General features: G+C 38.6%; 1 protein-coding gene across 2 annotated transcripts in view; it reads left to right on the plus strand.

Annotated features, from left to right (window-relative positions):
* DYNC2H1 (dynein cytoplasmic 2 heavy chain 1) overlaps nucleotides 1–23,481 on the plus strand; it is a 324,085-nt gene that overhangs the window by 121,580 nt on the left and 179,024 nt on the right. The window contains exons 57-65 of one of the 2 annotated variants that reach the window (XM_039221130.1): nucleotides 558–718; nucleotides 1,778–1,901; nucleotides 2,718–2,839; nucleotides 6,575–6,661; nucleotides 10,642–10,768; nucleotides 18,584–18,725; nucleotides 19,316–19,425; nucleotides 21,472–21,492; nucleotides 22,954–23,052. In XM_039221130.1, the coding sequence (XP_039077061.1) occupies nucleotides 558–718; nucleotides 1,778–1,901; nucleotides 2,718–2,839; nucleotides 6,575–6,661; nucleotides 10,642–10,768; nucleotides 18,584–18,725; nucleotides 19,316–19,425; nucleotides 21,472–21,492; nucleotides 22,954–23,052 (993 nt within the window). The remainder of the gene's footprint in view (nucleotides 1–557; nucleotides 719–1,777; nucleotides 1,902–2,717; nucleotides 2,840–6,574; nucleotides 6,662–10,641; nucleotides 10,769–18,583; nucleotides 18,726–19,315; nucleotides 19,426–21,471; nucleotides 21,493–22,953; nucleotides 23,053–23,481) is intronic. The other variant, XM_039221131.1, reaches the window with a different exon arrangement.

Below are 23,481 nucleotides of genomic sequence, written 5' to 3' on the forward strand. Positions count from 1 at the left end.
AAATGGTGGGGGAAAGGGAGAGAGGCAAACCATGAGAGACTCTTGAATGCTGACAAAAACTGAGGACTGATGGATGTGGGGGGGGGGAGGGATGGGCATGGAGGAGGGCACTTGTGGGGATGAGCACTGGGTGTTATGTGGAAACTAATTTGACAATAAACTATTTGTAAAAAAAAAAAGAAGAACTTGAAGATTTTGTACTTTGTGTGTTTTAAACCATTTTGATATTTGAAGAAAAAGAATATTAGTAACTAGAGTTATTTTTAAAGTTTTTTTTTTTTTAACATTCATTTTTGAGAGAACGCGCGAGCGGAGAGGGGTGGCACAGAGAGAGGGAGACACAGAATCGGAAGCAGACTCCAGGCTCTCAGCTGTCAGCACAGAGCCCGATGTGGGGCTCGAACTCAGCAACCCTGAGGTCATGAGCTGAGTCAAAGTCAGATGCCTGAGTGGCTGAGCCACCCAGGTGCCCCTAGAGTTATTTTGAATAAAATGACAAATAGTCAATAATTTGTAAAGAGGTCATTTGAAAGTAATAATGCCCTTTGTCTTTTCAGCCTCTGGTCAGTGAAGCCAAACTTGCAGTTGGAAACATCAGGCCAGAATCTCTGTCGGAGATTCGCTCCCTGCGCATGCCGCCTGACGTCATCAGAGACATTCTGGAGGGTGTGTTAAGGCTCATGGGTATCTTTGATACGTCTTGGGTGAGCATGAAGAGGTAAGTTTTTGAATTTGTGAAAAATGTTCTTATTTCATCAATGATGTACACATTCATATTTTTATGTATGTATATATTATGTAGTTTTAAAGATTTCATTTTTAAGTAATCTCTACACCCAGTGTGGGGCTTGAACCCACAACCCCACGATCCATTGTAACATGCTGTACTGACTGAGCCAGCCAGGCGCCCCTCCTTCATATTTTTAAATATTTCTTATATTGTTTTTCAAACTGTCTCACTAATTACCTAGTTATTCACTTTGCCATCATATTTCAAGGTACTTTATGTAATCGTGTATCAGCATCTATAACTTCCTTTCTCCATAGTAAGAGATTGTTCTAAGTCTCTTTTCCAAAGAGGAAAAAGGAACCCCTGCACATCTTGTAGAGCAGCTCTGTAAATACAGTCACGGAGTTGGTCCTCACACACTACAGAGCATTGTGTTTACTGTGACTCACTGATGAAGAAAGTACAGTCCCTGTGGTCGGAGTCAGAGGGCAGGAAAGTGAGTGAGGGCAGGTGCCCCGGAGCAGCACTCTGTGCGCTGAAGAGAAGAGGCTATGTCATCGCTGAGTTTGTAGCCTGGTGGCGTCAGGGCTCACGCTCGTCGCAGCAGTGGTGATGTGCTTTGTTCTGATGCGCGGTCCAGTTAGGATGGGGGTTGACAGAGGCCATTTCTGTCTAGAGACAGGAAGGGGATGTGGGGTGAGGAAACCCATGAAAATACCCTTCTTAGAAAGGAGTCAGGACATTTTCTGATGTCTTCTAGAATGTGTGCATACCTGGCAGTTCACAGAAAGGGACGTGGGTGAAAAGCAAGGACTGTGCCATCTTTATTTCACAGAACATGTGAAGGCTGCAGTGGACCTTTCTGGAAATCCTCCTTGTTGTCTATAAAAAGGACGGACGGTGCATTAGAAGCCAGGATCCTTTAGTACCCTGTTTGATAACTAAGAGACTAAAAGTATTGCATACACCTTTTTGTGACATTGATATTTTCATCAGAGATCGCAAATTTTATTTAGCCTCACTTGAAGTAATATGCTGTAATTTTAGTTTCCTTGCAAAAAGAGGTGTGAGAGAAGACATAGCAACCTTTGATGCACGAAATATTCCAAAGGAGATAAGAGAGAGTGTTGAAGAACTTCTTCATAAAAATAAGGGATCTTTTGATTCAAAGGTAATTGCTAACAGTTATGCCACCAATTCCCATTCCATACTGTATAATATTCTGCTTGTTAAAAGGTGATAACTGTAAGTTACCGATTATTTACATTACCTGAAAATGAAAAGTTAAAAAAATAAGCTGTAGGTGTTATGTGTCAGAAGCATTTACCGAGGGTTGGACCAGAATCCAGGTTGGCTCTGGGGTGCACGTGTATTATCGAGAGTGGGTTTTAAGTCTTACTTTGTAAATTCTCAGTGTGTCATTTCTTAACTTCAACTTGCCTGCTCTGCTTTGCATTCTCCCTGTGTGTGTTACATAACAACAGGTATATCTCTTAGGATTCTTGCATCCGTTTTCAGCAAATATGTTCAATTACACGATTCTGGTATTTTTTAGCTCTCATTCAGAATGTTATGTGCATTGTCTGTGGCACTAATAGCAGGGTTTCTGAACTGCTTTTATCTAATGTGTCCTGTGTCCCATGAACAGAAAGGAAAGAATCAATGCTTGAACATCACCGTGGACAGGCATATATTTATTATAAATGTGGCTAATGGAACACTTTTGTCAATAAAGTAACATTAAAGATTTATGTGGTTCACAATCACTAATTCTGAAGCAAAAAATTCAAGATTATCTTAATAAAAAATTTTTTTTAAGATTATCTTAATAAAATTAACAATTTACTGTTATTTTAGCTGTAAACCAAAAACTTCATTTTGGAGGATAAATTATTAAATAAATGCCTAAATACCATAGACTAGAATTAACTTTGCTTTTATCTGAAATTAAGTCTGGGTGCTGGATAACTCGTGATGGCTTTTTCAGAATGCTAAGCGTGCCAGCACCGCGGCGGCACCTTTGGCCGCGTGGGTTAAAGCAAACGTCCAGTATTCCCACGTCTTGGAGCGGATTCAGCCTCTGGAAGCTGAACAAGCAGGATTAGAATTGTAAGTGAAGTATAAAATATGCGTAAGTCTGACCTTTATTTTCTAGGAATTGTGTCATGTATTTTTCAAAACATAGTCTGTGTGGACGGAGGGACAGTTTACTTTAGGGCTTAGAATTTTAATTGGCTGTTGTTCCTACATCAGTATTTTGTTTGTTTAAACTTACTTATTTTTTAATTTACATCCAAGTTAGCATATAGTGCTAAAATGATTTCAGGAGTAGATTCCTTGAAGCCCCTTACCCATTTAGCCCATCCCCCTCCCATCTCTTCCCTGTTTTTTGTTTTTTTTGCTTCCCTTCCCTTATGTTCATCTCTTTTGTATCTTAAAGTCTCATATGACTGAAGTTGTAAGATATTTGTCTTTCTCTAATTTCACTTAGCATAATATCCCCCAGTCCCATCCACGTAGTTGCAAATGGCAAGATTTCATTCTTTTTGATTGTACGACTCCATTGTATATCTATATATACAACATCTTCTTTATCCATTTATCCGTCAGTGGACATTTGGACACTTTCTATACTTTGGCTATTGTTGATAGCGCTGCTATAAACATTGGGTGCATGTGCTCTTTCGAAACAGCACACCTGTATCCTTTGGATAAATACCTAGTAGTGCAATTGCTGGGTCATATGGTAGTTCAATTTTTAATTTTTTGGGGAAACCTCCATGGTCTCTTTCAGAGTGGCTGCCCCAGTGTGCATTCCCACCAGCAGTGCAACAGGGTTCCTCTTTCTCCGCATCCTCACCAACATCTGTTGTTGCCTGAGTTGTTGATGTCAGCCATTCTGACAGGTGTGAGGTGGTGTCTCATGGTGGTTTTGATTTGTATTTCTCTGAGGATGAGTGATGTGGAGCATCATTTCACATGTTGGTTGGCCATCTGGGTGTCTTCTTTGGAGAAGTATCTCTTCATGTCTTTTGTCTATTTCTTCACTGAATTATTTGGTTTTTGGGTATTGAGTTTGATAAATTCTTTATAGATTTTGGATCCTAACCCTTTATCTGATAATGTCATTTGCAGATATCTTCTCCCATTCAGCAGGCTGCCTTTTAGTTTTGCTGATTGTTTCCTTTGCTGTGCAGAAGGTTTTTATTTTGATGAGGTCCCAATAGTTCCATTTTTGCTTTTCTTTCACTTGCCTCTGGAGATGTTTTGAGTAAGAAGTTGCTCTGGCTGAGGTCAGAGAGGTTTTTGCCTGCTTTCTCTTCTAGAATTTTGATGGCTTCCTGTCTTACACTTAGGTGTTTCATCCATTTTGAGTTTATTTTGTGTAAGGTGTAAGAAAGTGGTCCAGGTACATTCTTCTGCATGTCCCTGTCTAGTTTTCCTAACACCATTTGCTGAAGAGACTGTCTTTATTCCATTGGATATTCTTTCCTGCTTTGTCAAAGATTAGTTGGCCATGTGTTTGTGGGTTCCATTGTCTGTTTTTGTGCCAGTACCATACTGTCTTTATGCTCACAGCTTTGGAATATAGGTTAAAGTCTGGGATTGTGATGCCTCCTGCTTTGGTTTTCCTTTTCAACGTTACTTTGACTATTTGGGGTCTTTTGTGGTTGCTTACAAATTTTAGGATTCTTTGTTCTAGCTCTGTGAAGAACGCTGATGTTATTTTGATAGGGATTGCTTTGAATATGTAGATTGCTTTGGGTAGTATTAACATTTTAACAATATTTGTTCTTCCTATCCAGAAAGATGGAATATTTCTGCTTTTTTTTGGTGTCTTTTTCAATTTCTTTCATAAGCTTTGAATAGTTTTCAGTGTGTAGATTTTTTACCTCTTTGATTAGGTTTATTCCTAAGTATTTTATGGTTTCTGGTGCAATTGTGAATGGGATTGGTTCCTTGATTTCTCTTTCTGTTGGTTCATTGTTGGTGTATAGAAATGCAACCGATTTCTGTGCATTGACTTTATATCTGGCGATTTTGCTGAATTCATGGATCAGTTCTTGAAGTTTTTTGATGGAATCTTTTGGGTTTTTCATATAGAGTATCATGTCATCTGCGAAGAGTGAAAGTTTGACCTCTTCCTGGCCGATTTTGATGCCTTTTATTCCTTTGTGTTGTCTGATGGTTGGGGCTAAGATGTCCAATACTATGTTGAATAACAGTGGCGAGGATGAATATCCCTGTCTTGTTCCTGACCTTAGAGGGAAAGCTCTGTTTTTCCCCATTGAGAATAATTTTAGTGTTGAGTCTTTCATACATGGCTTTATGATCTCGAGGTATGATCCGTCTATCCCTACTTTCTTGAGGGTTTTTATCAAGAAAGGATGCTGTATTTTGTCAAATGCTAACATTTGTTCTAAATCAGAATTAAGAGACGTGTTATGTTCTTGAATGATGAGTTTTTGATATCATCTATTCTTATTCTGGACAAGGAGAATCTTAGAAGTTTAAACATCCTAATTTTCTCAATATAATTAATGTTAAATGTGTATGTTATGTTGTGTATATAAATACTTTTCACAGTTGAGACATCATTATTTTATGGGTATAGTTCCTGTCTTATACATTTTTGTTCTTAATAATTTATTCTCTTTTAAATTGATTGTCTTTTTTTTCTGTTTCATATCACATATTTATCCACAATCTTTTTGTCAGACCCTAAAACATATTTGGAATCTATGTGTTTTACGTATTTTTCTTAGTCTTGTCTCTTCTGGAGCCTTTTGTCCCCCTGTCCCTCATGGACCAGTTCTTCTCCTGGCTGCTCCAAGTTGTGGAGACCTCTCTTCGCTGTGATTCTGGCTGTTTCTGTGATCTCTTCTCTGATTGTGTTCTCTTATTAGGGGTCCTTGTCTTTCTTAGTTTAGTCCTTCATTTTTCTAGGACACACACTGCACTTTAGAAAGAGTGTGTTGGATGAAAACTGCTTTGAGATTCTGCAGTTCTAGAACTATCTGTGCTCTGCTGTTCTGTCCGGTCAGTAATTGGGCTGGATTCATAATACTGAGGGAGTGGTTTAGTCTCACAATTTTAAAGGCCTTCTTCTATGTTAGTAGTTCTGAAGGTGTGATCCCTGAGTTAGCAGTGTCCGTGATCTCCTGGAAACTTGTGAAAAGTGCACAGTTTTGAGGTCCCAGACTTTACTGAATCAGATATGATGGGGGTGTGACACCTTGCACTCTGTGTTTGATTGTGCAAAGCACAGACGCGCAGGAGAGCAAAGCAGTGTGCACTGATCATTTGAAGGGAACCTCCCAGGTACTGTGGGTGTTTCTGAGGGGAGGAGGTAAGTCATGTTTCCAGATGAGTCTTCACACTTTCTTCCTAGATGGGAGTGGAAGAGGGTGGGTAAGGAGTAGAAACTTGACTTTCTGGGATGTATTAAGAGGATAGTCCGTTCTCAGTGGGCTAGGGAATCTGAGGTTGATGTATTTATTGTATCGACTAGTAGAAAATTCTCTGTTTTTAGCTCAGTTGTCTCTGGGTACCTGTTGTCCAGTTCCTGAACATTTGGGATTCTCCTTTTCAGCTTTTCTTCCTGCAGCTACTCAGCTTTCACCTTTTTCCATTCCATTATGTCAGTTACCACCTTTCAAATTTAATTGAAATTATTCCACTGCAATACTTTTCTCTTTCATTCTCTTTATTTCCATGCTTGTGTAGCTTTTTTTTATTCCTTTGGTTTCATTTTGGTAGGGTTTTAGAGGGGTATGAAGGTGTTGCTTCTGCTATTGTTGATATATAAAATCAAATACATTTTATAAAATTGATTTGTTTTAGAAATTTGAAGAAAACTGAAGACAGAAAGCGGAAACTAGAGGAACTTCTAAATTCTGTGGGCCAGAAAGTATCAGAACTCAAAGAGAAGTAAGTTAAGTTTAAAATGTATTTTGAGGGGCGCCTGGGTGGCTTAGTCGGTTAAGCGTCCGACTTTCGCTTAGGTCACGATCTCGCGGTTCGTGGGTTCGAGCCCCGCGTCGGGCTCTGTGCTGACTGCCAGCTCAGAGCCTGGAGCCTGTTTCAGTCTGTGACTCCCTCTCTCTCTGATCCTCCCCTGCTCACGCTGTCTCTCTCTCTCTCTCGCCTAGAAATAAATAAAAAACATTAAAAAAATAAAAAAATAAAATAAAATAAAATGTATTTTGAAAAAGAAGTGTATTTTGGGTATTTGAGAACTGGTTTTTCAGTTTTGAAAATCTGAGTTATAATCATTTTCATTTCTTTTTGTGATTTTCACTCTAAAATGCGGGAACATATGAAAAAATGTATTACTTTTTTTAAAAAGTTTTTGGTGAGTGCAAACATGTTTGGAGTCTCCATTTGTGGCGCAGTCGCTGGAGACATCGTGGGGATGCAGCAGGCAGGACAGAAGGCCTTGAGTTCCTGCTCCGCTTGTTCCTTGGCATCTGTGTGTCTCCAGTCTCCTGACTGAGGGTGCCAGGCGCCTTTATTTTGCGTGACGCTGTAGGGCTACCTATTCTGTGATCTCTAGGCTGCACCATCACACGTAAAATGTTGTCTCCTTTTAACTTTGTGCTTTTTAGTGTTGAGAAAAATACTCCTTTATGCAATATTGTACTTCCATTTCAGGGCCATTTGTGAATATTATTAATCATAAAACCTCTCCTGCACCTCTGGCCTCATTACTCTTGAGTGTAGGATGGAAGATATTGGTGTGGGGATCATAACAAATGTGGGACAGTTTTCCTGTACAATTGTGAAGATTGAGAACTGGAGGGTATGGGGGCGCCTGGGCGGCTCAGTCGGTTACGCGTCCAACTTCAGCTCAGGTAATGACCTTGCAGTCCATGGGTTCGAGCCCCGCGTCAGGCTCTGTGCTGACAGCTCAGAGCCCAGAGCCTGCTTCAGAATCTGTGTCTCCCTCTCTCTCTGCCCTTTCCCTGCTCACACTTTGTCTCTTTCTCTCTCTCTCAAAAATAAACAAACATTAAAAATTAAGAAAAAAAAACGGAGGATGTGTGATTAAATATTTTTTATATTGTCATTTGCTTACAGTTTTATAAGACTAAAACTTTTATTTTTAAAATAAATTTCTTTAATGTTTATTTTTGAGAGACCGAGAGACAGAGCATGAGCACAGGAGGGGCAGAAAGAGAGGGAGACACAGAATCCAAAGAAGCTCCAGGCTCTGAGCTGTCAGCACAGAACTGATGTGGGGCTTGAATCCACAAACTACCAGATCATGACCTGAGCCCAAGTTAGATGCTTAACCCGGAGCTACCCAGGGATCCCAAGACTGAAACTTTTCTAAATGCATACATTTAAAAGAAAATGTATAGTTTATTTATTTATTTTTTGAGAGAGAGAAAGAGCAGGGGAAAGAGAGAGGGAGAGACAGAATTTCAAGCAGGCTTCAAACTGTCAGCGCAGGGCCGGGTGTGGGGCTCAAACTCACAAACCGCGAGATCATGACCTGAGCTGAAATCAAGAGTTGGACACTCAACTCACTGGAGCCACCCAGGTGCCCCATTGCATTCATGCTTTATTTAAAGTGTTGTGTTACATTTTGCTTCTCTTTTTGTGGAAGAAATAAAATTATTGTACCAAGAAAGAAATTCATCAGATTGAAATCTATTTTTTCTCTATACAGGAAATAATGATCTCTACTTATATCTATATATTTTAACTTAGGAAAAAAAAAGAAGCTTCAAACCTATAAATCCAGTGTTTTTAATATTTCTGATTTTTTAATGTTAGAGTTATAAGGAAAAAACTTCAGTTTCTTCTAGAAATAAAAAATTATAAGGAAATGACTTCCTTTCAGTTTCATATGCTCAGCAGTAGTGCTTCATATTCAACTGATTGTCAAATATTTATTGAGTAGTTAGCATGTGGTAGCAATGTTTTGATTCCATTTATTAGTCACTTGTATGGGGTCAGGCACTGTTCTAGGCACTTTACATTCTTATCATTTGTTAGGACTTCAGACAGTTCCGGGAGGTGGATATTCTTTCATTTTGCAGATGAGTTTATTTGTCTGAGTGGAACAGTGAGTAAATGACAAAGCTAGCATGAGATTTTAGTGGATTTTCTAACTCTCTAAGGTAGCTGTTCTTAATCACTGCATCATACCACCAATATTTTGGAAGGATTATTTTTAAAACCTTCAGAATTAACTTCTAATTTTAAGTAAAACAGAACGGCATCTTCCATTTTTAGATATTATCAAAAATGAATGAATGCTGGTTAATAACCGTGTACTTGGTCCTTAAGATTTAACTGACTCTCGGTTGTGGATGACAGTCTTCTTTTCTGGTATATTTACAAAGAAATGAGTAGTTGAAAAATAAGTATGATCTATCACTTTTTAAATTCTAATTTGACCAAAATGAGACATTTTCCATTTTAATACAACTTATATAGAAATGTGCAAGTTAGCTTAATTGTGCTAACATTTATAGCAATGCCATGTCCATAGTATGAATTGTCGAGGTGGATGAATGTGTATGTCTGTTCCCAGGGCTAGAGCATTGCTGTACTATGGAGCCTTACGAGATGATAGAGACGTTCTGTAATCTGCGCTCTCCAAGATGGTAGCCACTAGCACTCTTGAGATCTTGGTAATCAGACTGAAGAATTGAATATGAAATTCTGTTTACTTTTAGTAACTGAAATTTGCATAGCTGCATGTGGCTAGTGGCTACCATAGTGGAAACCTCAGTTCTAGCTAGCCCTGCGTGTGGAAAGTATATAGCACACTTAGACAATAAAACGTACTGTCAGTTGCATGGAACTTAGTATTAGACACACACGTGTATGAATTTTAGATCTTGTACTGATTATTAGTGAAATGTGTGAACTAATCTGTTTGGAGCTAAGTCTTCATCTTTGTAAAATGAGAATCATAATATTTATTTTGAGCTATTATTCTGAGGGTTACATGAGACATGACATGCTTTTTTTGTTGCTGCTTATTGTTTTTTTTTTTTTTAAATATTTATTTTGAGAGAGAGGGAGAGTGCTGGGTGCTAGCAGGGGAGGGGCAGAGAGACATGGAGAGAGAGGATCCCAAGCAGACTCTGTGCTGTCAGTGCAGAGTCCTCCACGGGGCTCAGTCTCACAAATCGTGAGATCGTGACCTGAACCAGAGTCAAGAGTTGGATGGTTAACCGACTGAGCCACCCACATGCCCCTGTTTTTTCATATTTAGCATAATCCTGGGCATTTTGTCAGTACTCATGTGTTTGTTAAAGGACTAAGTAGGTAATCTGCTGGAAAAGTACTGTTATGTTTAATAAAATAATAAATCTGTACAAGTATTTCTTAAGATAACTTAAAAGGGCAGTTATAAACTTGGACAAATAGGCATGTAGGTAGAGAATATATGTAATGGATTGGATTTTTGAAATGAGTTTTAAAATTTTATTTATATTTTTGTGAGGTAGACACTTGAAGGAGTTAGAATGAAGGGTGGGGCAGGGATAAGAAAGGGGCTGGGATGTATTCTAGGCACATGGGGCACCCTGAGGAAGCAGACAGCGGGCAGGGTGTTGACTGAGAATAGAGTTTCTTCAGAGACTGACATGTAGTGTTGCTGGACTGGCCTAGAATGATGTACAATTGAAGACACAGGTTGGGTCAGTCTTCTGACAGGGCCTTGAACGTTGCCTGGAGAAACTCGCCTACAGGCAGCCGGACGCCGCGGCCCTGTGCGAGCCCGCGCTTTGGGTCTCTCGGTTTGTGTGGATGATGCCCCCAACACAGACATTAGCGCCACTGTCGGTGATTAAATACTCATATAAAAGCCCACTTTACTATCTCAGGATAATGTAGTCAAATCTCTCTTAAACCCCTTTGACTTTGATTAAATATTCATGTTTTCCTAGATTTCAGAGCAGGACTTCAGAGGCCGCCAAGCTGGAAGCAGAAGTGAGCAGAGCACAGGAGACCATTAAAGCCGCAGAAGCCCTCATCAATCAGCTTGACCATGAGCACAAAAGATGGAACGCACAGGTGCGTTTGAGGGAGCGGAGGTCGGAAAGAGGCTTCCTTTAAAATGCAGAAAAATCTGTAATGTATTTGTTACAAAAAGAGAAAAAGGGAAGACCTATCCCTCAACTTTCTGCTGGGTTGGGATACTGATGTCCATTGTGTGAGCCCATTTTTAAGCAGAATGTTTTTATATGTGGATTCTGGACAGTGTGACCTATTCCTCTTTTAGCTGCATGTTACGGAGGGAAGGGCACTGGTGAAAAAGACTTGAGGGAAACGTTCTCTCCAGAGAAAACCCCGAACTTCGCCTTCAGGACAGCAAGCTTGGGATTTGACAATGGTGGCCACTTACTTTTTCTACAGATGGTCTCTTATTTTGACTTTGCTAAAGTGTTGTCTCTTTTTGTAGTGGGCGATTGGTTTGTTTTTTTCAACCAGTTAGATCCCTCCCCAACTGGACACCCTTCCTGTGCTCCTCCAGGAGTGTTTGAGTGGCTCAGCACTCCCTTCCTCGGCCCCTTGCCCTGTACCTGCTCCGGGCCCGTCTCGTCTGGGCCCAGTAGTGTCCCCTGTGCTGCGGTGTGACCAAAGCTCTATTTCCAGACTGCTGAGCTGTTGGATGTTTGTTTTTTGTTTTGGTCTGGGCTTCATTTTCATTTTATTTGTAGTTACCTTTTTACTGAATTACAGTTGTCTTACAATACTATATTAGTTTCAGGTGTTCAGCGTAGAGATTGGACATTTATGTACGTTACAAAACGCTCACCACGCCCCCTAGTTACCGCCTGTCAGCACACAAAGTCACTACAGTCGTACCTACTGTGTTCCCTATGTCGTACCTCCCATCTCCACCACTGGCTTATTTTCTCACTGGGAATTTGTACCTCTTGTTCCCCTCCACCTATGTCACCCACCCTCCTACCACCTCATGTCTGGGAACCACCAGTTCTGTGTAGTCACGAGTCTGTTTCTGGTTTTTGTTTTATGTTTGTTCATTGGTTTTTTAGATTCCACACGTAAGTGAAATCATATGGAATTTGTTTTCTTTGTCCAAGTTACTTCACTCAGCATAATCCCCATTAGCTCCATCCATGTTGTCACAAATGGAAGAGTTCATTCTTTTTTTAAGATTTTTCCATTCTCTTTTATGGCCGAGTAATACTCCATTGTGTGTGTGTGTGTGTGTGTGTGTCTTCTTTATCTGTTTTCTTTTTTTTATAGTAAGTTTTTAATTTTGATTTCATTATAATTAACATACAGTGTTCTATTAGTTTCAGGAATAAAGTACAATGATTCAGCCATTCATTACATCATCACACAGTGCTTATTATGATGAGTATACTCTCAGTCCCCTCACCTATTTCCCCTGTGCCCCCTCCCATTTCCCCTCTCATATGTGCTTTGTTTCAAATGAGTTCCCTCAGTTAAAGTTACTGGGTTTTTTCAGCAAGAACATTTTTAACTTGGGGCATACTTCAGAATATACAGTTCTAAAAGGTACATATTAAACATTCCATCCATGAAAAATAGAATACAGCTTTTCTTCAAGAACATGCAGAAGAACGCCCTTGGTTAAATCCGATAAAAAGAGACGTAAGAAATATTACAAATTTAAGAAGACTGAAATCCTACCAAGTATAATTTCCAACTACAATTGGACAAAACTGAAGATCAAAAACAAAACAAAGCTGGCAAATCTACAGTGTAAATATTAAATATTTAATATGTAAGTATTAAACAAGACACTGCTATGAAAGCAGTGGACTAAATAAATCAAATGGCAAATCAAAATATGTATCAAAGCAAAAAAAGAAAAACCAATATTCCAAAACGTAGGAGATGCAGCAAAAGCAGCTGTTAGAGTGAAATTTACACTATAAATGCTTATATACAACAAAAGTTCACGTAAACAACATTACACAAGAAACTAGAAAAAGAAGAAAATTAGCTGAAATTTAGTAGAGGAAGGAAATTAAAAAAAATCAGAAGTAAATAAAACAGTGACCTGAGTAAACAGTAACATAGCATTGAAAACAATGACTAGTTTCTCCAAAAAATAAAAATAAAAAGAGTGAAACTTGAATTCGGAATAAGAAGTCTCCCAGCACAGAAATGTTCAAGACCACATGGTTTCATTAGTGAATTCTACCAAACATTTGAAAAAAAAAATAATGACAGTCTTTATCAAAATCTTACAAATAATGGAAGAGAGGGAATACATTCAAGGTCATTGCATGAGGCAATGCAGGATAGAAACAATACAAGATCAAAGCAGTGTAATTTGTCTGACATAAGTATTGCCAGTCTGACTTTCTTTTGATGTCCATTTGTGTGATAAATATTTCTCCACATTCTTACTTCCCATCTGCAGGTGTCTTTAGGTCTAAAATGAGTCTCTTATAAGCAGCATATAGATGGGTCTTTTTTTTTTTTTAATCCATTTTGACACCCTGTATCTTTGGAGTGTTTAGTCCATTTACATTCAGAGTAATTACCATTTTATTATTGTTTTCTCATTTTCTCTGGAGATGTTCTCTGTTCTGTGTTGCCTTTGTCAATTTTGGTCTTTCCTTCCCCCTCAAAGAGTCCCCTTTAATATTTCTTATAGGGCTGTTTTAATGGTCATGACCTCCTTTAGTTTTTGTTTGTCTGGGAGACTCTAAATTTCTCTCTCCTCCTATTCTGAAAGATTGCTTTACTGGACAGATTGTTCTAGGCTGTGGATTTTTCCCATTCAGCACTTCGAATATATCATGCCACTCCCTTCTGGCTTGCCCAGTTTCTGTCGAGAAACCTCCAGCCTCCAGAGAGCCTTAATGGGTCTCTCCTTGTAAATTAAGGACTTCTTTTGTCTTGCTGCTTTTAAGATTTTTTCTTTACCACCACAGTTTGCAGATTTAATTAAAACCTGTTTTGGTGTTGGCCTGCTTTTGTTGATTGTAATGGGAGCTCTCTGTGCCTCCTGGATCTCTGTGTCTTGTTTTCTTCTCAAATTAGGGAAATTTTCTACTATTATTTCTTGAAATAAATTTTCTGTCCCTTTCGCTCTCTCTTCTGGGACTCCTATAATACAAGTGTCCTTATATTTGTTGGAGTCATTGAGTTCCCTAAGTCTATTTTCGTGTTCAGCTTCATTATTTTACATTATTTCGTCTTCTGGGTCATAATTCATTCGTCTGCTTCTTTCAGTCTGTGTTTGTTGCATGAAGGCTCTTTTCAGTCTCATTCAATGCATTCTTCATCTCTGATTCTTTAACTCTCTTGCCTTGTGGTAAGGATCTCCTGAATTTCTCCTTTTCTTCTTTCAAGCCCATTGACTATCACTATGATTGTTGCTTTAAATTCTCCGTCAGGCATGATGTTTCTGTCTGTTTTGTTAGATATCTGGCTCTGGTTTTACCTTGTTCTTTCATGTGGGATAAATTCCTCCATCTTGGTATTTTGCCTAAGTCTCTGCCTTATTCTCTGTGTCAGAAAAGCCAGTTATGTTTCCTGCTCTTGAAGGGAATGGCCTTAGGAAGAAAAGGTCATGTCGTGCCCAGGGCCTGCCACTTCAGGGAGTGTCTCTAGTGTGTGCTGCGTGAGCTCTGCTGTTGAGTTTTGGCTTTTCTGTCCTTGCCAGTCGTCTGCAGAGCCTCTCCTGGCCTGCTGTGGGCAGTGTTTGTTCCCTGGCCTGAATGTGGTAAGTTTTAACGATGTTGGCTCTGGTCCGCTTGTGAATTGAGACCTGTCACCACCTCCACCGGCACTGAAGTTCTACAGAGCTCTCTGATTTGGAGACATGGTGTGGGGTTTCTCTTTGTCTTCTGAGGAAGGGGTTGCAATTGAGGCAAATCTGACCGAGAAAGGTAACACCGGCAGAGCACAGGGGCGTGGGATCTGGTGTAAGCAGGTTAGGCAGCCAGTGTGGGCGCTGTGCTATTTACTGCAGGCAGCTCTCTGTTGATGCTGAGGGGCAGGGGAGGGAAATGGCAGTAGCTGGCTTCTCTGTCCCCTGGGAGGGAGACGTGTCTCCCAGAATGCTGCCTCACAGGGAAGCCCCATGTGCCCCAGGCTTTTTTCAAATCGATTTCCATGCTGTCTGCCTCCAGGTTATTTGCCTGCCTTCTTCCCAGGTAACTCCCTAGGTAACTCCTCCGGGCTTCATCCCATTCAAGCCCTCTGAGCTAGGAAACTCTGCTGGTGGCAAGAGCTCATGAAAATCAGCCCCTCTCGTTTTCCAAGCTAATGGCTTTGTGGAATCATTTTCCTTGTGTGTTTCCCTGTGCACGCTTCTCTCTCTCTCGCCCTTCCCTGTGCCCATGGCTCCCTCCTGTCCACAGCACCCACAATCCGTTTCTCGCCCAAACCGCGTCTCCACATTTGTTCCTTTCTTCATTGTGGCTTCTTCTCTCCTTTTGGTTGTTGAGTTGTTCTGTTGGTCTTCATGTTGATTTTTGAGTATTTTGGATGAATTAATAGTTACCTAGTTGTGTGTGAGGGATAAGACAAGCCTGGGGTCCTCCTACTCCACTGCCATCTTTGATCTCTTCTTCATACATTCTTCTTCTTCTTCTTCTTCTTTTTTTAATGTTTATTTATATTTGAGAGAAGGAGAGACAGAGCATAAGCAGGGGAGGGGTAGAGAGAGAGAGAGAGGGAGACACAGAATATGAAGCAGGCTCCAAGCTCTGGGTTGTCAGCTCAGAGACCGACGTGGGGCTCCAACTCATGAACTGCAAGATCATGACCTGAACCAGAGTCAGATGCTCAACCTACAGCAACCAGACGCCCCTCCATTCGTCTTCTTTTTCATCTGTTGATAGACACTTAGGTTGCTTCCATACCTTGGCTACTGTGTATAATGCTGCATTGAACATAGGGATGCATTTATCTTTGAAATTAGTGTTTTTGTTTTCTTTGTGTAAGTCCCAGAAGTAGAATTGTTGGACTGTATGGTATTTCTCTTAATTTTTTGAGCAAACTACGTACTCTTCTCCACAGTGGCTGCACCGTATATATTCCCACCAACAGTGCCAGAGGGTTCCTTTCTCTTTACTTTGCCAACAGTGTTATTTCTTGGCCTTTAGAGACTAGCCATTCTAACAGGTGTGAGGTTAGATCTCATGTGGTTTTGATTTGCATCTCCCTGATGATAGGTGTTGTTGAGCATCTTTTCATGTGTTTCTTGGCCATCTGGATATCTTTTTTTTTTTGGAAAAAATGTCTGCTTGTGTGCTCTCCCCATTTGTAAATTGAATTATTAGGATTTCATGATGTTGAGTTGTATGAATTCTTTAGGTATTTTGGATGCTAACCCCTTACTGGATTTGTCATTTGCAGATATCTTCTCCCATTCAGTCTTTTTCTTTTGTTGATAAATTCCTTGCTGTGTAAACACAGTTTAGTTTTATGTAGTGCTATTAGTTTATTTTTGCTTTTGTTTCCCTCACCTGAGGAAACATATCTAGCAAAATGGTGCTATGGGTGACATCCAAAAAGATCAGTGCCTATTTTCTTCTAGGAGTTTTATGGTTTCATGTTTCACATTTAGGTATTTAATGCACTTTGAGTTTCATTTTGTGTATGATGTTAGAAAGTGGTCCAGTTGTATTCTTTTGCATTTTTAAAAATTATATTAAATGTTTTATCTATTTCTGAGAGAGAGAGAGAGAGAGCGTGAACAGGGGAGGGTCAGAGAGAGAGGGAGACACAGAATCTGAAACAGTTCTAGGCTCCGAGCTGTCAGCACAGAGCCTGATGTGTGGGGCTCGAACCCATGAACCGTGAGATCATGACCTAAGCCGAAGTTGGACGCTTAACCCACTGAGCCACCCAGGCGCCCCTATTCTTTTGCATTTAGCTGTTCAGTTTCCCCAGCACTGTTTATTGAAAAGACTGTCTTTTACTCATTGTATATTCTTGCCTCCTTTGTCATAAATTAAAAAAAAAATTGTTTATACTTAGAGAGAGGGAGAGAGGGAACATGAGTGGGAGAGGGACAGAGAGAGGAGGCACAGAATCTGAAGCAGGCTCCAGGCTCACGTTGATTTTCAAATATTGAAGCACTCCTGTGTTACTGGAGTAAATCCCATTTGAACATGGTAAGGAATTTTTTTAAGTTGTATTGTTGAATTTGTTTTGCTAATATTTTGTTGAGGATTTTTGCATGTTTTTTCAGCAGAGATAATGGCCTGCAGTTTTATTTATTTATTGTTTGTTTCTTTGTTATGTTTTTGTCTGGTTTTGATACCAGGGTAATGCTGGCCTCCTAGAATGAATTTGGATGCTTTCCTTCCTCTGTTTTTTTGAAATACTTTGAGATGAGCAGTCTATTTTTTTTGTTTGTTTAAAAAATTTTTTTTTGAGTAGAGTTGACCTCCAGTGTTACATTAGCCTCAGGTGTTCAGCACAGTAATTCAACAGCTGCATAGTCCGCTGCATTCACTTTTGTAGCTGCCGCCGTCGCCATGCAGTGCAAGCTGCAAGCACAGCGTCAGCGACTGTGCTCCCTGTGCTGTGCCATTCCTTCCATAGATGAAATCCTCTGTCTCCTACCCCCTTCACCCATTCTCTCCATCCCCTAAACCATCAGTTTTTTTCTGTATTTATGGAGTGAATCTGCTTTTTGTTTACTCATTTGTTTTTTAGATGCCACATACAAATGAAGTCATACAGTATTTCTGTTTCTCTGACTTATTTCACTTAGCATAATATGAGGAAAATAGGTATTAACTCTTAAATTTTCGGTAGATACACCTGTGAAGCCTTCAAGTTTTGGACTTTTTGTTGAGAGTTTTTTTTTTTTTTAATGTTTTTTAATGTTATTTTTGAGAGAGAGAAAGAGCATGAGCAGGGGAGGGGGAGTGAGAGAGGGGGACAGAGGATCAAAGCAGGCTTCAGGCTCTGGGATGATAGCAGAGAGCCCGATGGGGAGCTTGAACTCACAAAGGGCCCTGAAATCATGACCTGAGCCTAAGTCCGATGCTTAACCATCCAACTGGACTGAGCCACCCAGATGCCTCTGTTGGAAGTTTTTTGATTAATGATTGGATTTAACTGCTAGTAGTCTGTTCATATTCCCTTGTTTGCTTGGCATATCCACTTGCAAATATCCCTCAAATTTGTTTTCTGTCTTTAATGCCAGTTCTTTTATTTATTTTTTTTACCTAAATTCTCCTCTAACTTGTCCCTCTCCTATCTGACTCTTAAATTGGTTTGTTCCTCGTTTGTCAGCTGAATAATCTTTGTAAACCCAGTCTCCTCACACCCCTCTCTACCCTGTTTGAACACTTAGAGTGGCTCATTACCGCTGCAGGTTACAGCAGAAGCTCCTTTGTGTGCATGGAAACCCGTGCTCCTCTCTCTCTTCACTACTTCTGTATTGCTACTTTCCCTGCTCAAATTTATGCTGCAGCCACACTGTGGTTTTACTGAGGAGTCTCCATGCATTTTTAAAATCTTGTTTAGTGCCTTTGCTCTTATTCTCTCTACTTATTTGTAGTTTACAAAGTGATGCTAATTCACAGTATTTAATTGTAATTGGGATAAAAATTCTGCTTCATAGGAATCATTAGGAACTTTCAATGACAAAATATGTTTGTCTTTACAAATAAGGTTGGTATTTCACACATTTTTAAAATTTCAGCAGGGTCTGAGATCTTGTTGATATTTTTACATTTTCACAATAGTATGCTCAGCAGGGGTTATTACTTTAAACTGGTAAATGATTTTTTTTCTATACTCAAAACTCTAATTATTGAAGCTGTCATGTTTTTCACACTTTAGAACAAAGCCATACCCTCCATCCCCACCCTACCCCATCCCCCACACCTCGCTCTCTCTTTTCTTGTCCAGGTTGCAGAGATAACAGAGGAATTAGCTACTCTTCCTAAGAGAGCTCAGCTGGCTGCTGCATTTATTACCTATCTTTCTGCTGCTCCTGAGGGTCTCAGAAAAACTTGTTTGGAAGAATGGACCAAGTCAGCTGGTCTTGAAAGTTTGTACTTAGTCATTCATGTTTTGAAATTTCAATATACTAAAAATGTATATTTTGATTTTTGACATTTTACTTTTGCTAAATAAGGAAATTTTTCCATATAAGCTAAAAGAAACCAAATATACTTTAGATTTGCTCAGTTCTACAATTGTTCTCTGAATTGTTTTGTTACAATGCTCTTACATTCCTAAAATAGCTCTATGAAACTGAGAGCATGGGTTACTTTTGATAATGTATGAATGCAGTTAAATATTTTAATACATTAATTTTCACAATAATTTCATGTCATAAAATGAGATCTAGGAATTCCAACATTCCTTGTGAATTTTGTGGTTTTCACAAATTATTATAGTTGTGAAACATTTATTAAAAATACAAGAAATATAATTTAACTGACTTCCATTCCTTTGCACTTCTTGTTTTAAACTCCACACCCCCACCCCCTTTAGCTTTTGGTACTAAAGGGGGAGGAATGGATTGTATATTAAGGATAGTCATAGGTCTTTTGTTTGAGTGTATTTTAAATTATTTTGTTCCCTTTCCTTTGTCAAGTACATGATCACTGTAGTGAAATATTAATATCTTTTCAGAATTTGATCTAAGGAGATTTCTTTGTACTGAAAGTGAGCAGTTAATTTGGAAAAGTGAAGGCCTCCCATCAGATGATCTTTCTGTAGAAAATGCTCTTGTTATCTTACAAGTAAGTAATCAATTTTAATTTCTCATTAGAATTATTCCTTCTGAAGCTAACCCCAGGAAGTGCCTTGTTTAAACTCTTAGGCTTTAACAGTTCTTTTTTTCATAACCTCAAACTGAAGATATTTTGGTAATGAAAATCCATTTATGATTAAGTTGGTGAATCTACAATTTTCAGTATAATCTATTTTTTTACCTTAGTAGAAAAGTATAAAGTGGTATTATTCTGATGACAAAAAATTCTAAATTGAACTCCTTAATGGTAAATAGAAATAATTAGGGGTACCCAATTCACCTGGTTATATAGTTCCCTCATCTACAGTATATGGTTTTACATTTTTATTTTATTTTGTTTTGCAAAACAAAGTTATACAAAGTGAAGATGAGATAAGTTTTGGATTATAAGTTAGAGATGATTATATGCATTCTTTGAAAATTACTCTTTCATAGGATGTGTATTTCTCAAAAGTCATTGTTTAAACATTAAACTATTACAACCTTATTAGCAGTGAATGTGAAAATCAAATTTCAAATAATGTATACAAACTGATCATTTCTTCAAATGAAGTATGATTTTTTTTTACCACTAACTTGGTTTACCTTTCCTTTATGTAACAGATGATTGGAAGACACTTTTCCCCTCAAAGATAGTTCTCTGTTGTTTCTATCGCAGTAGCTTCCACTCCCTACTCTGTAGCTCTGTAACCCTTAGCTCCAAAGATAGCTGGAACGTGATGCCCCTTTTCAGCTCACAGGCCTTAGTGTTACAAGATTGGTATTGTGGGCCCTGCATTCCTCATAATTTCATTTGCTTAGACCTGTTAATCAGCTGACTGACTTTGGCTCATTATGCTGCTGCCTTCCCAGGGAAGAAGTTGCTGACCAAAGATTAAGCAGCTTTGACTTTTTTAGAATTTGATTTGGCTTGTTCTCTATTTTTAAAACATTTTCCCTCAGTAGTTTTATAAATCTGGCACTGTAAATGTGTAGGTAAAAAAATTTATTACATTATCTAACAAGTATGTGCTTTTTATTCTATTCGTTGTTCCTTCTCCAAAGTTTTCTAATGACCTCTTCCTTTGTCAACAATCCAAGAAAGCAATCTTTTGTAGATTTGGAAAACAAAGAGTTTAAGTAATATTCTTTTTTTTATTCCATGAGAAATCAAGGGTGAGCATTTAGAAAAAATGTTTTTGTCCCAGTAGTTGTTTTTTCCTGATGATAGTAATTGAAAATATTTACTTTTGTATTCTGAATTATCTTTTATGATGAATATAGGGAAAATTATGAAATTAATTTCATTAATGAGCTGAGATTTACTTTTTATTTAATATTGCCATGTTTCTTGTAGATAGATACATTTATATGAAAAAACCACCATTTGGAAGAATTTGCTAGGTTAATTAGTTATTTTGTTGGGTTGAGTTGGCCACTCTGGTCAACTTTCTGTATCAGTTGTAGAGTATCCCAGATTCAGCATTTAGAATAAGCTCTTGCATTAAAGGCTGCGATTGGATAGCATGTGTCTGTGAAATCTTCTCATGGGATATAAGATTTCATAGTTACAAGATCATATAAGATGCGACAAGATCTTAGACTGTGACTTGAGCTGCTTTCCACCAGCTTCCCTGGACTCCACCTGCTCCACCATAGAATCTTGTGTGCACTTGATTATAGCACTTTCAGTTTTTATTTCTTTCTGGGACATGAAGTCATTAAGGGTAAGAGTATGTATCTTACTAATTTCTGTATCCCTCATACCATCTTACGTAGTAGTTACTCACCACATGGCAGTTGAAGGAATGCATGAATGAATGAAAGTTCAACATTTCTAGACCAATTATAATTTCTTATGTATGCAATTTACGTTTAATTATGGATCACAGACCATATAGATATACCTTAGAGATTTTGTCTAAATCTCTCTGGAGGAGTATAAATAAGATGAATACAAACCTATAAGTACTCTTTGAAGTTCTAAAGCTTATTTTTGGTGCCAAAAACATGATTTTTTGAAATATTATCTTTTTTTTTTTTTTAACTGCATCAGATCATTGGTTTGAAATCATGGGTAAGAACTTTTTATTTTTTTACCTTAAGATAATTGTTGTAGTTGTAGAAAATCTCATAGACTTGTCATGTGTTGGCTATGGAATACATAAAATCAGATCTAAAACCTAGGCATAGTATATAAGAGATACTTAGGAGGATGTTTACTAACTACCTTGTTTGCCGGGAATAAAACGTTTATATGATGGAGCTGGGTGACACTCACACAGCAGTGGGCCTCCTTGGGAGATGGAGATGCCATGAGAGTAGTTCATTCAGGTGTAAGCACAACTGGGCCTTGTAGTTTAGAGGGAATCTTAAAACAATAGCAAAGCTCTTTTAAAAGTCCGTTAGCTCTTTATTATCACCATTTCCTGGCACTTTTAAACAACTTTGGTAATAACTGCTATTGAGCCTGGGGCACATAGTCCACACCCTCTGTATTCTTGGTAAGTCCTCAAAGAACCTGTGCGTTCTTCAAAGTCTTTTTTTCTCTTTATTTTATTTTAGTGTGTGTGTGTGTGTGTGTGTGTGTGTGTTTTATAGCTTATTGTCAAGTTTGTTTCCATATAACACCTAGTGCTTACTTAAAGTCATCATTTCACTTGGATTTCTGTTTGTTTTCTTATCCCGATAGCACACAACTGCATTACCTTTTTAAAATAAATGTGAGCGTTTAAGATAAATTAGGCCAGTTGTTATTCAAATCGATTTACTAATTAACAATGATTACAAAACTTTTAAATTACCGAAGTATTTATTTATATATTTACATATATTTAAATTAATCATAGCTGTATAATTGTCTTCCTCTCAACTGCTGTCACACAGTGGCACTGTGTGTTCAGTGCATTTTCCCTTGATTCTAACTTTCTGACTGGTTCAGGGTGTCCTGTAATGAATTTAGTTCATAGTTCATTAGAATTTAATCTATAGGATGCATAATTTTTTCTTCTAGGATGCTCCTTCTATAGACTATTAACTATATACCGCTTTATCAGAATTAATGACTGAAACATAACCAATTATATTGATAATTATTTCAGCAATACTTTTATGATTAGTTTGTACTTCTCTTTTAAGGTCTTTATGGTTTATTCAACCAAAGAATAGATAAAGTTTGGGAATAATTTGTGTATTTTAAAAGCCAGAAAGAGAGATGCAGATGGTGTCAGGTGGTTACTGGAGCTTGCACTCGCTATAGTGTCGATACACACTTCGTTACTGCGTGGTAAATAGGACCGTGCTTCCTGTACTGGGGTTGAATTTCGTTTTCTCATATTGCTGATAGCTTTATGTTTATTAACACAGCCTCTGTATGCAGCTAAAACTTGCATCTTTATTTCCTCCATATGGTTGTATATTTATGTTCTCCAGAGCTTGAAAGAAAAACTCCCTCAGTAATTGATGCATAATTTTAGGATTTTCTAAAGAATTTGCACTTAATGAAAGCTTACAGTTTTTTTCTTTTTTTTGAAACTAGAGTCGAGTATGCCCATTCCTTATAGACCCTTCTTCTCAAGCTACAGAATGGTTGAAGACACATTTGAAAGACTCACGATTGGAAGTCATTAACCAGCAGGTGTGTAGTACTTATAATTGAGATACTGACTAGTAATAGCATCTTATGGTGAACAGAATTCTGGGTCTGTATTCAGAAAACATAGGCTTACTGCAGTAACTTACCTGGCTTGGGACCTGGGGAAACAAAGTAAATGAGTTGAGCTTAATTTTCTCATTTGTGGAAAAGGGAGGAGAATATTTTCTTGATTCCTCACATGTGCTGAGCATTAGTCTAGGCCCTGGGAATTTCCTGGTGAATGACATAGTCACCGTCCCTGTCCTCGCGGAGACACCAGGCTGGTAGCTGGAGGGACTATGAAGTAAGTGTTCACGCTAAATTACAATCGAAGGCATGAGTGTCAGATCCCAGAAATGAAGGTCCCTAACTGTGTGGAGAACGGCTCCTGGACTTCTAGCACCCCTCTGCATTCTCTCAGTGCCTCTTACC

Source organism: Hyaena hyaena, unplaced genomic scaffold (genome assembly GCF_003009895.1).
Source record: "Hyaena hyaena isolate Hyena2069 unplaced genomic scaffold, ASM300989v1 scaffold_947, whole genome shotgun sequence".
NCBI lineage: Eukaryota > Metazoa > Chordata > Mammalia > Carnivora > Hyaenidae > Hyaena > Hyaena hyaena.